Source organism: Apium graveolens, chromosome 5 (assembly GCF_009905375.1).
Source record: "Apium graveolens cultivar Ventura chromosome 5, ASM990537v1, whole genome shotgun sequence".
NCBI lineage: Eukaryota > Viridiplantae > Streptophyta > Magnoliopsida > Apiales > Apiaceae > Apium > Apium graveolens.
Genome location: NC_133651.1, coordinates 18434648 through 18447716, shown reverse-complemented (window position 1 = coordinate 18447716; position 13069 = coordinate 18434648). Strand labels below are relative to the sequence as shown.

At 32.2% G+C, this 13069-nt stretch overlaps 1 protein-coding gene across 1 annotated transcript; it reads right to left on the bottom strand.

Moving 5' to 3' along the window:
* Window positions 1-238: 238 nt before the first annotated feature.
* LOC141723561 (PHAF1 protein At3g51130) lies at window positions 239-11173 on the bottom strand. The gene is given in 16 exon segments (XM_074525394.1): window positions 239-791; window positions 872-932; window positions 1105-1206; window positions 1544-1620; window positions 1686-1785; window positions 1883-1991; window positions 2321-2385; window positions 3224-3283; window positions 3568-3594; window positions 3596-3738; window positions 3825-3885; window positions 3969-4074; window positions 5515-5593; window positions 8409-8731; window positions 10111-10173; window positions 10992-11173. Coding segments are annotated over 12 exon segments (975 nt in total). The 5' UTR covers window positions 5592-5593; window positions 8409-8731; window positions 10111-10173; window positions 10992-11173; the 3' UTR covers window positions 239-791; window positions 872-884.
* Window positions 11174-13069: the final 1896 nt, after the last annotated feature.

Genomic DNA, 13069 nt, shown 5'->3' with positions numbered 1-13069 from the left:
ATTATCAAATCCATCAAAATCCACATATTTTTTAAATAAAACAAAATCCATGAAAGTTTGAATACCGACTTATTTCAGTGATATATTTCAAATTTAAATTGAATATCCTGAGATTTTGATAGATTTTTTTTAAATCCAAATTGAATATACTCAGATTTTAATGTACTTTTTACCATCCAAATTGAATACCTCCGGATTTTGAAGAATTTTTGAAAATCTAAATAGAATACTCATGAACTTTAAAAATGCTTAAAAATTCTTTAAAATCTTGATTCAACTATAATATCAAGAGGACTAATGTATATTATTTCACAAGTTTAATTATCAATAATTTATGATTACATACTGTACACTAAAATTTGTAATCCCTTCGGGTGTCTAATCCTCAGCTGCCTCTTTGTAGTCTATACAATTCTTCCTTAGCTGATATGGATTTACTAGTGGTTGTCTTCACCCGGGCTTAATACCACAAACCCCATCTGTTTCTCTGTAAAAAAATGACAATGGCCTTTCTAAGAACTGCAGGAATATGGATGATCCGTTTGGTTGGAAGGGATGCCCCGGTGGTATTTGTAGTATTTGAGACACGGGTTGACATATTTGCACTTTCATTTGTTTCTCCCAACTCATAAATTTGATTCCATACTCCTTCCTGCTAATTTTCTTTAACTCTTGCTTGTTGCATACTTCTCTCCTCTCTTCAAGATTGTTCATAATTTTTCATTCAGTCAATCATAAAAATGTAGCACGCCTGCATAGTACATCATCCTTTGTGCCAACTCATCTCATTCCTTCCAACCAAGCAGATAATAAGATCAAAAACAGAAATGTTTAGCCTACACATTTAATCTATGTATAGCAGCCAACTAACCTTTTACATTCCATCAGGACTTAAAGAGAGTTACAGTTGCAATGTAACCATTCTTCATTACCTGCAAAATATTAACCAACCTTTTGTAAGCAATCAGTTCATCTAGAAAATAGACCGCTTGCAACAAGCATAACCAGATGAAGGAAAACTTATGGACATCAACAGAGGCTGTACAGGAGTAGCTAAAACTGATACACCTTCAAGGACGAGAAATATATAAACTATTTACTCACCTCAAATGCAACACTAGGATAACCATATACAGACGTAGAACCAAAAGGACTAGAAGAGTCGCGTACTTGAATAGGGGCTTGGCCACAATCCCCAAGTATCTCCTATAATATGTTTTTTGGCTTAAGTGAGACTAAACACACAAAAAAATACTGTTTAACTCAAAAATGATTTCCATTCTCCAATAAGAGAACAATTGTTAAACAACTTCCAGAAATACAATAAGAAAATAGACTTTATATCTCTTGAACTCGTGTCTATGAGAATTAACACTTAATTTTAAAACTGTTACTCAAAATTTCCACATATTTAAATGGAACCGCATTGTGCACACACAGAGATGCAGACATACATATATGCACCTAATATTAAATAAATTTATGATTACTATACCACAAATCAATATTGCCATAGTAATTAACACTGCAATAGTAACTTCACCTTCACTTGCTCCCATTTCGTGCCAGGTGTAATACTGCATTTAGATGCAATTACCTCATTTTGAGAAGAACCGTCATCTAATACCAACAACCAATCAGTTCTTAGATAGCAACAACAAAATCTTGGGCAAATAGATACTTACAGTCAAAACTGCAGATAATAAAATTGCATTTTGAGTAGGAATTGAAATCTGCATGCCCAGGATATTTGGAGTGCAGAATAAACTTCTTAATTCCATGTGTCTGGTTATGAAAACAGGCCGGTTGACGAGCAAGAGTAAATATGCATAATATTACGAAAATAAAAAATTAAGATCACTACAACATCTGGACCATATACCTTCCCATCAAATGATATCTCAAAGCCACGGGTAAAATAATTGTAGAAGTAATCACCACTAAGGGTCGTGCGGAGCTGATGATCAGAAGCACAATTGATACCCAGTTGTCTAAGAGAAAATTCAATTACAACAATTAGCCTCTTAAAACTTCTGGACCTGGACACAAGCAAAATGCTAATATGGGACCAATTAGTAGTGTGCAGATCTAACAATTTGATGGCTTAAGCCTTTTATAATACCAGTTAACATTATATCAAAAAGTGAAACGTCTACTAATCAGTCATGAATTTGCAAAATAAAAAAATTATAGAATTATTTTATATTTATATTCATAAAAAGAATATACAGTTCCATGATTCAATATTTGGATAATCCAGATAAAACCCTCGAGAAATAAAAAAAATACAACACTGGCCCCTCTATAAAAATTTAGAAACTTTTTTATAATATGTACCTCTTTTTTATGGATTGCACAGGGCCGGCCTAAAACAGTCCATACATCCTGCAGTAGAACACAGCTTTAAGATGATAGTATAATTGAAACAAATGATGGCTTCTCTTCACTAAGAAATCAACATCAGCTACAAGTAAAACATTATCTTCTTAGTTTAATTGTCAAAAAGTGATGGTATTTTATTAAAAGAAAATATTACTACATAGAAATAGATAAAAATAACATAATATTAGGCCCAAATAAATATCACTATTATATGTTATCGAATCCAAACAGTGCCATCCAAACGGTGCAATAAGGACAAGTTTTAATAGTACAAGGGTAACATTGATCAGCCATTATATAAAAATATAGTAACTCAATAATTATTTAGTAACACTATTATAATGAATTGTTAATTAAACTACTTGATGAAATTATTATCATTTTTTTCTAAAAATGAAAGATTCATGTTACTATTAAGTTTAACTAAACAAAAAAGGTAGTATGGAAAAGTTGTACCCAAATAACAGTAAACCGGAAAAGGATTCATAGTAGCAGTACTTCTATTAAAAGACAAAGAAAAATTTACCAAGAATATGATTAAAACATTCACTTATCCAATAACAAAAATATTAATAATGATTTAGCAAAAAAAATATTATAATGAGAAATTAAGAAGAATGATAACGGCAAATAAAAAGAAATTTTATATTTACATACAGTTGCACACAATCAATGCAGATTGCAGCATAGCTTAATATAAGTAACAAAAAAGCCAAGGAGTGCAGTCTGGCTATTTGAGTATTATTAAAATAGAAAGAAACTTATTTTTTAGCCATTTGAGTATTATTAAAACAGCAAGAAAAATATTATTTATTAAATATAACTTTTAAACAGATTGTACATGAGGGGATGCACCAAAATGGAGATGTTGGCCTACAGTGAACCACACTTCTGCACCTAACTGCTCAACAAAAATTTTAGGAATTAGATAGAAATACTACAACCACCTCCAAAATTAAATACGAATGAGTTAAAGAATATAATTGTGGATGGTCATGAAGTAACAAATAGCACTTCACTACAAAATGGTAACATCACATATTCAAAACTATATTACATAATATAGTAACATCGGAGCATACATTACAAAATGGTAAAGTGAACATTACAGGTATAATAAGGATGGGAGACTTTGATCAGTGCTTAATGTTTTTAAGAATCTTATAGTAAATCTTGTAATATAACCTTAGCATACACTTCTTCCACGTACGTAGAGGCTGCCAGCAGGTAGTGGATGTACAGAGGCCTTCCTCAATAAAGAACCCACTCCAACTTTACAATATATTGAACAGTCATATATACTAATGCGAGATGTGATTGGAGTTGTACCATCTGGAAACCCCAGCGGTAATTCAGCTACAAACAGCCAAGAGCTAAAGTAAGCTCCAAGAAATATTGTTTTTCTTTTTTTACTGTGTGTAAATCATTGTAGATAACAATACCTTCTCCATTACTAAAGCATTCAGAGTACTTAGTAGGAACAGGAAAGGTGAAGGACAACCCCTGTAATAACAAGGAATCACATTTTAGATAAAAAAAAGAAGAAATAAGATGAGTGTGAACAATATAAAAGTTGGCAAACATACTGGATAGAATAAATGGTTTACAGCTCTATCCTTGTCATATATCCCAGGAAATGTTGGCCCAAAGAGAGGATGTACGGCTGCGAAAGTAGCTGGCGTAGACGGCCCTCTGAAACAAAGACCATGTGAACATTGGATAAGGTAATGAGAATCTAGATATTTTTAGCTTTAAGGAACTCGCCCAATCAAGGAAGTAGCATAGCACATTTGGAGCCGTTTTACATCAAAGATTTCATTAAGGCGAAGCCTCTGATGAAAATAAAGGTTACTTAACTGAACTGAATCTTTAAGCATTTAGATGAACATGTGCAGATTTAAACAAGGGATATTGTAAAATAAAGATTCTAACAGACAAAAAAATTGGAACTCTCACAGATCTCAAATCTTTTGAGAGACTCCTTCCTAGTATATATCTATTTAGATTTTAGAATACCTGCAACAAAGGATCGAATAGAAGATGAAAACCGTGATCAGGAAAGCTTAAGACAATATCCAATTCCAACAGATCCCGCAACAATAAGCATGCCACGTTGACAGAGAGCAACTGTAAGATTCTATTTAATAACTTTATGCTGGTAACTAGATAAGTAATAGAGATAAACTCGGTTAATTAACAAAATGTCCGTCGTCCTGCAAGACATGTAAAAGCAAAGAGCTATCTGGTCCTTAATTTTCTCTATTGAACTGTCTTGTAAAAACTAGAACTGTGTGAGGGGGCACACTTCACACTCACAGACACACAGAATTTATCTTTCAAAATAATTTCCTGCACTGCGGACATATGGAGGCTTTATCATGGCAGAAAGTTTAGATAACGTGAGATGCACAGAATCGTTAAAATTCACATATCATTAGTCTCCATTAACAGTTATTCAAATCTGAACATCAATTAGGTTAAATTGTCTTATATAAATTCCACATCATAACGCAAGTATGCAACTCTACTACCACCCAGTGGCGGATGCATATGGTGTGCTCAGGAGGCTTGAGCACACCCTTGAGTCAAAACATTTTATTCTATAACATTTTCATTTTTATATTAAAATTTGAGTGTTTTTCATATAAGCCCACTCTAACATATTCGAGATTAACCCACTAATGTGTTTGAGCCGAGGCCACACAGACACACTTGTAATTTAAACTGAAAATTGAACGCCACTTCTAGTCCGTAGGCGCCAAAGTCTAGTTCTCAAATTTTTAAGATCTAAGTGAAGTACAAATGATAATATAATTTTTTGTTCTTTCTGTTAAAAAAATATCCATCCTTTCATACTTTGGTTCTAAGTCCGCCCCAGTACAAGTGAAGCCCCCCTCTCCCGAAATTCCTGGATCCGCCACTGCTACCACTAAATATCTGGTATATGCTACAATAATATCCTGCTATAATGAACTCGTTTTACTAGCACCTTGACAGCAAAAATGAGAGAAAGTATTAATCAAAGAATTACGCTAAATCAACAGAATGTCATCTCACAAAAAAAGGAAACTCGGACCAATTTAATTACGCTAACAAGTAGCTCAAACATAAGTATAACTGGCCAATACCTACTCAGAATACTTTACATGCACAACATCGTATATATCAGGCTGCTCCTCTATTCTTGCAAACGCATCACAAATAGGCATTCCTAAAACAAAATTAACATATATAAATATCAGCAAAACAGAAAACAAGTCTAACAAGATTAAAAATACTAGTAACTACGTGCATACTAAGTTTTGATTTGATTGAATAGAAGAAGTGTTGGTAGAAATATTTGTAGTTTACGGAGGGATTACTCTGAGAATGTCACCCGAAATGTAAAAATTCACGGGTTTATCTGGTTACGGACTTACTGGTTCATTATCGGTTAGTAACTTACGGCAAGACCCCTGGGCTGGATTATAATTTTGGTCTCCGATTCACCAGCTACCCAAGTGAATTTTGGAACTACTGGTAACTGCCCGTTGGGGCTGTGGCCTGTGTGGGGCCGCGACAGGCTCTAGTATATATAGATGGCAAAAATTCCCCCGGGCTCCACGTGGTTGTGGAATCAAGAGATCTTGGCCGTTGAAAACTGCACCAATGATACCAGATTGGGATTGGGGAAGCCACGTCACCTTTCACGATAAATTATTGCGGAAACCATGTCATCTCATTTAACTTTTTTACATGATAAATATTTTGCATTATGTTCTAATTATGTTGTTAATATTAAATATTTTAATTAAAGTGAAAATTATTATTTTATAATTTTTTTAACATTATGTATCGTGAAATAATAAAATTATAATATAAATATTTTACACTTTTTTAGATTATTTCAAGAAATGCGTACCCCGAAAATTTTTTGGTTCATACATATTATGATTTTTGATTCATAAACTTGTAAGTCTATGATCGAGTTTATATATATAAAAAACCGTCTCAGTTATATGTTTTTCCAAATTATGTAATAGTATTATTACTGAAACAAGTATTATTTAATAAAAAAAAATATAATTTTATTATTAAGAAACAATTTTTATACAATTTCATAAAAAAAAATTTATATGGATACAGATGTGAACATAATAAGTCTACTTCCGAAATAACTTATCTATTATATATTTGATAATATATTTATGTGTTTCAAATTTTAATGTACAAAATTTTCTATTTCAAAGAAAAATGATAGAATTGATACTCAAAATATATCATTTGTGGTTATCATGTGTTAAAATATTTGTAAAACGGAATTGTGTATTTTTATTTTCTAACTATACTTTATATTATAAACAAAGTATTCTAACATTAAAATTATATTTGTTAAATATTTTTTTTAATTTTTAGTGTACTTATTTTACCGTAATAAAAGGTAAATTAAACAATATTTATTTTCACAAAATAAAAGAAGTATATCAAAAAATCTAGTAATACTAACAAGTTCTATCAAATTTATGGTTATTTTTTTTTAAAAATATATATATTTTTTACTAAAAAAAAATTAAAAAAACACTTCCGCAATGATTCATTGCGGAAGGCCTGGACTTTTTTTAAATTTCACGCGTCTGCAGCGCGTTTGTTGGTTGGAGACATTAATACTCCTTCTGCAATGAATCATTGCGGAAGGTGACGTGGCTTCCGTAATGATTTATTGCGGAAGGAGTATTAAATGCACGCCCACCAGCATTTATTTTTCATCTTTTTCATAATTTTTTCCTCATTTTTTTTTATCATTTTTCATTTGACGCTCAAGGTTAAAGGTGTGTTTTCTCTTCCTATTTAATGGCTTCACACTTGTTTAGTTATTCAAGTTCATCTAGTGATTATGATGATTTTGATTATTTTACACCCGTAAGAAAAAATCCGGTTTATCGTAAACTTATTGTAGATGATATTAATGAATTGATAGATGTTGATACTTATGAATATAAATCTAAGAAAAAATTGGATACGGATGATGATGTTGATTATATGGAAAAAGAGGAAGAGGGTGATCCAATAAGAAAAGGAAAGCAAAAAATGAATAATAGTGATTTTGATGATGATTTTTAATAGAGAAGAGAAAATGAATATAAATGATGATAGTGATTCTAGTGATGATGTTGATGATGTTAATAGAAAAAAAAGTTTGTTAATGTAGATGATGATGATGATGATGATGATGATGATATGAGTTTTGAAAAAAAAAAGTAATAGGTTCTCAAAATCAAATATGAATGGTGTTGTCCCTTGTGTTGGGATGTTTTTTAACACTTTGGATGAAGCCGTAAAGTTCTACAGAGATTATGGTAGAGGTTTTGGATTTGAGATTATTATTAGGAGTACCCATAGATATTCAAGAGGAATTGGTGTATCCTCGCACTTGTATATTTGTCGTAAGGGTGGGAGATTAGGTTCTACGAAAAAGAATGTTGAAGATGAGAGAAAGGAAAAAAGGAGGATTAGAGATGTAATTCCTTGAACAAATTATAATGCCCGAATGTGTGTCACTCATAGAGTTAAAAATGATAAGTGGAAAATAATTTTGGTTCAATTGAAACATGATCATGATATGGTAGCTCCGAATAAAGTACAATTCATGCAAAGGTCAAACAATATTGATTCGGCGACCCGAGCATTGATTGAAATATTTAATAAATCGAGGATTGAAACCGCCCAAGTGATGAGATTTTTTAGTGAAACATGGAGTGGTATGGAAAAACTTGGTTTTTCAAATCATGATGTTTGTAATGTCATTCGTGATATAAGACGGCGGGTGTTTGATTCCGGTGATGCGGATAGTGTGATGGCCTTGCTATGACAATTGCAAGAAACAAGTTTTGGGAATTTTTTCTATCGAGTTGATTTGGATGAAGAAAATAGAGTTAGAGGTTTGGTTTGGGTTGATGATCAATCATTGAATGCATACTCGAATTTTGGAGATGTTGTTTCATTTGACTCAACCTATAGGACCAATAGGTATTGTATGTTATTTATACCTATTACGGGGGTCAACCACCACTACCAAAATATCTTGTTTGGTTTTGCACTAATGAGGGATGAGAAAGAGACTTCCTTTAAATGGGTGTTGAAAACATGGCGAATAACCCCTGGGTTGACAAACACCCCGAAGCTCCAGCCAGTAAGCAACTGCCTCTGATGATCATCCAGTACCCACTGACCCATGTTAGCGGTCAACTGTTTAACATCAATGGTCTCTCGCTCACCCCCCATATGAGAGTGCTAATGGGGTCATCCTGCATGGTTAGAAGCGATCGATCGAGAGGACCGCATCTCTCCCTCTCCATATTCTCCTCCATATCTGCAATGTTTCAAAAAAGATTAGTTTGATATTACAATAATTTAATCAAAAACAAGTAACTGCAAATAAACAACTGTTAAACAAGTAATTACAAATGAACAAGTATCTAAACATGGATATAATCAAACAAGTAATTAAAATTGATATAATTTGATTATATATAAAAAAATTATAATAAAATTGATACTAAACAACAACGTAAAATAATATATAAAGATTATATAATTAAGTGATTAGTATAGGGTAATTTATAATTAAACAAGTAATTACAAATTTTCTCTCGATTAAAAACTTACACAAGAAGCCTTTTGGTATTTCCCCAGATATTATTATTCACAATAACTCCTACTCTCCCTCTCTGTATTTCTTGATTTTAAACAGAGCAATGACAGATACCCATTGTGAAGATATGAATGTTAAGGAGACCCCAAAATGTGCTGCAGATTCAAATTGATGCACATTTTGGGGTCTCCTCAACATTCATGTCTTCACAATTGATATTTGTCATTGCTATGTTTGAAATCAAGAAATACGGAGAGGGGGAGTGGGGGTTAATATGAATAATGATATAAGAGGAAATAACAAAAGGCTTCTTGTGTAAGTTTTTAATCGAGAGAGAATTTGTAATTACTTGTTTAGTTATATATTACCCTATGCTAATCAATTAATTAATTATATAATCTTTATATATTATTTTAATTTTATGTTATTGTTTAATATCAATTTTATTATGATTTTATATAATCAAACTATTGTGATAGATATCAAACAAAGATATATTTAAATAAGTAATTAAATATTAAACAACTAATAGCAATGAAACAAGTATTTAAATATCCAACTAACCTAATTACATAGATAAATTGCGATAAGTATTTATATGTACATTATTTGCAGTTGATTATTTTAGGTAGGTGGCAAAAGCAAAACAAAGTTAATTATTTGCAGTTGATATAAGTACTTATTTGTGCTGACTAGAAAATCGGGGCATTTGACTCTAACATTGTTGTATTATGTCTCGTTCAATTTGGTGTTATAAGAAAGTTTAAAACAAAGTTTTAATAGATCTTATGTATTACCTGTTACATCTCCCATATTTTGTAATTGTATGAACAGAACATTTCTTATCTTAGTATCTAGTATCCATGTTTATTATGCTTACTATCGGAAACAAGTTGAGTAGCAAATTTGTTTCTTGACATTCGTGAAATTTTTGTCAAGAGGGCACCCCTAATTACTTTAAACAGCCTTGTAGTTTTAAACAAATTGTCTTCCTTCCACATAAATAATTGAAATAACAAGACCCAAGAAAAATGCACAAAACAGGTGATAAAAAAAAGCAAATCAAGGCATTACGAAGTCGAGTTAACAAGGTGTACCACTCTTCGTTTTTATGTGCGACACTGCTCAACCAAGTCAACAATGACCTCTTGTTTAAGGCCCTGTTATCCAACAAAATTTTTAGAGATGAATTAGAATGTGCAATAAGCCACACCAATGATTTAAAAAATTATATTTGTGCCATGATGGATAAAAGCGAGGTAAACCATCATACTGAGAGCAACATTTTTATAACGTAAATAATTTATTACACCTCTATATCATTTAAAGTAACTTGATAAAACCATCACACTGAGAGCAACGTCACCATGTCCAAGTCACTGCAACCTGATTCTTCCTACCATACACAACACCCTAAGTGGAAGAAATTAAACATCCCCGTAAAGATATTTCAAACTGGTTTAGGACAAAATTATAACAAGGACAACTTTAAAAGCCTTTGTATCATAAAATGTTTTAAGTGGGCACTTTTAGTCTAAACTACAACTAGAGCATCATCAACAGGCCAATCAAATGCAGCAAACAATATCGAGTCATACAACATCACAGCTATACTTACAGCACTAGAGGACCCCAGGGGCTGAGATCTTGCTCGGAACAGTTAGATTTTTAAACCGAAATTATAGTCGAAATACACATAAACAAATTCTCAGGGGCGACATTAGATTTTTAAACCGAAATCGAGTCGACATCCAGTGGCATAATCGACCACAATCATGATTTTTAATTTAAAATTACACTAATTCTCAGGGGACTTTCATCAAACACTTCATTGGTTTTAACAAAAAAAATAGCTTAAAATCAAACAAACCGTAAAATACATACAAAACTTCGAATCAAACTAAACATATCTGTGTGTATTTATGTGTGCGATCGAGTGTGTGTATGTACAAGCGTGTGTGTATATGAAAGAACAAACCTTTGAATCAAGCCTTTGCGGGAGAAGAAGAAAAAATTTTGTGTGAAGAAGAAGAAATCGTGTGTGTATCGTCTTGGTTAGTACCTTAATTCGCTTAAATCGCTTGAAATTTGCTGAATATTTGTGTTTGTGTCAGGTTTGTTGCTGCAACTGCGGGTTTAGGGTGCGTAGAAGAAACAGGCTTTCGCATTGATTCATTGAGGAAGAAGTAAGGGCATTAAAGTAATTTCAGATCTTCCGCAATGAATCATAGCGGAAGGGAGTAAGGGCACAAAGGTAATTTTCCGTTTTCACAATGAATCATTGCTGAAGGGTTTAATCCCAACCATTCATTTTTAATTTTAACGGCTTTGATTTGTTGGCTCATAAAATACTTCCAACCAACCTTGGTTGGGGAAGGGCACCCTATATAGATAGACATTTTTTGTATGTAATATATAAGTATTATTCTATACATTTTCATATTATATTCTACACTTGTATTATATGTCAGGCAGTAGGCAAAGTCGGCAAGCATATCTTGGAGTTGTATACTTGTATTGTTGGTAAAAAAAGGTTGAGCATTTAAACTCGTAAATATGTTGTATCTTTACATTTACTTGGTAATTAGACACATTTGCACACACGATTGGATCTATGTTGTGCATGAGTTTCATAGCTATATCCACTGTGTTGGGGTTGCTGGGGTTGATGGGCAATAACCTCTCAAGAAGGCTGACTCATGAGTACGCCGCACGGATTCAAAAAATTCAGGATTGAAAATCTGACCCTGTGACACTTACTCTGATGCGTGTGTTAGGTTTTATCTTGAGAAAATTAGTACTCATATTTGTTTATTGAAATTAACTATTTTTGGATTATATTTATATTATCGCTTGTTATTTTAGAATTTGAAGAATGTTATTACTCGAAATATTATTTACCTATACAAAAATATTGAGAATAAGCCTTATTCATATTACTTATTATCTATTTCCATCAAAATTATTTAACTGTACAAAAATATTGATAAAAAGCCTTATTTGCACTACTTATTGTGCATTATCATTGAATATATTTAACAAATTTATTGATTTAAATCAAATCAATTTAAGCTCTATTGAATTACTGTTATAATTATTTTGCTTAATAATCAGTGATATTATCGTATTACTGAGAATCAAAAAGCTTCCAACTTCGGTGCTCGAATACTCCCAACTTCGGTGCTCGAATACTCCTTAAATAGGTTCTTTTTCCGTAAATTTAAGGTATGAAGGAATTAGAGTGGGACTGGGTATAAAAAATTTTGAGGAAGTCGTGTTAAAGCAATTTTTCACCACATGACCTTATCGATTTTTTTGGTTGGTTAATGTTGAGGAAAAATATTGTATAACGGGATAAATTTATCATCTGTCGTGTCAGGTCCTGAATTCGTTACTCGCTCATCCCAAATTTTTTTAATGTAATATTTAAATAAGATTATAAGCTAAATTTGTCAAAAAAAATAAGAAACTCAAAACTAATGCATATATGAACCTACGAGCACGGAATTCTTGTATCCTATTTTTCATTTTATATTTATTAATCTAAATATGTTAGCAATATATGAGATTACATGATTCGGAATTTTCAATCCTCTTTAAACTCTCAAAGGCTGATTTTCTAGAGTAGTGCTAAATAACCCAAATATCTTTCCCAAAATTTTATCCAATGACGTGGCTGACACATGGCTAATTTTGGTTCGTGGGCTCATATAAATGCACGTGAGATCCAATATTATTATTAGAAAGGTTGCCAAATATTCATGTAACACATCAGATTTTGGGAAATTGGGGGGCGGATTTGGGGTCTCTAACATTTTTTGAATTTTTAGGAAAATGAAATTGAAACTCGTGTTTTGCTAGATATTCTTATCAATCCTCAAAGTATAACTGATATATGATGGTCAGTGTTCTAAAAATAGGCCGATTAACCGATTAGTCGGCCGATTAATCGGAGTTCGGACGGGTCCCGTCTCGATTAATCGTTAATCAGGTCAAAGTACGGTTATTTAAAAAATCGGTCAAAAGTCGGGCAGTTCGGGAAAAATCGATCGAATC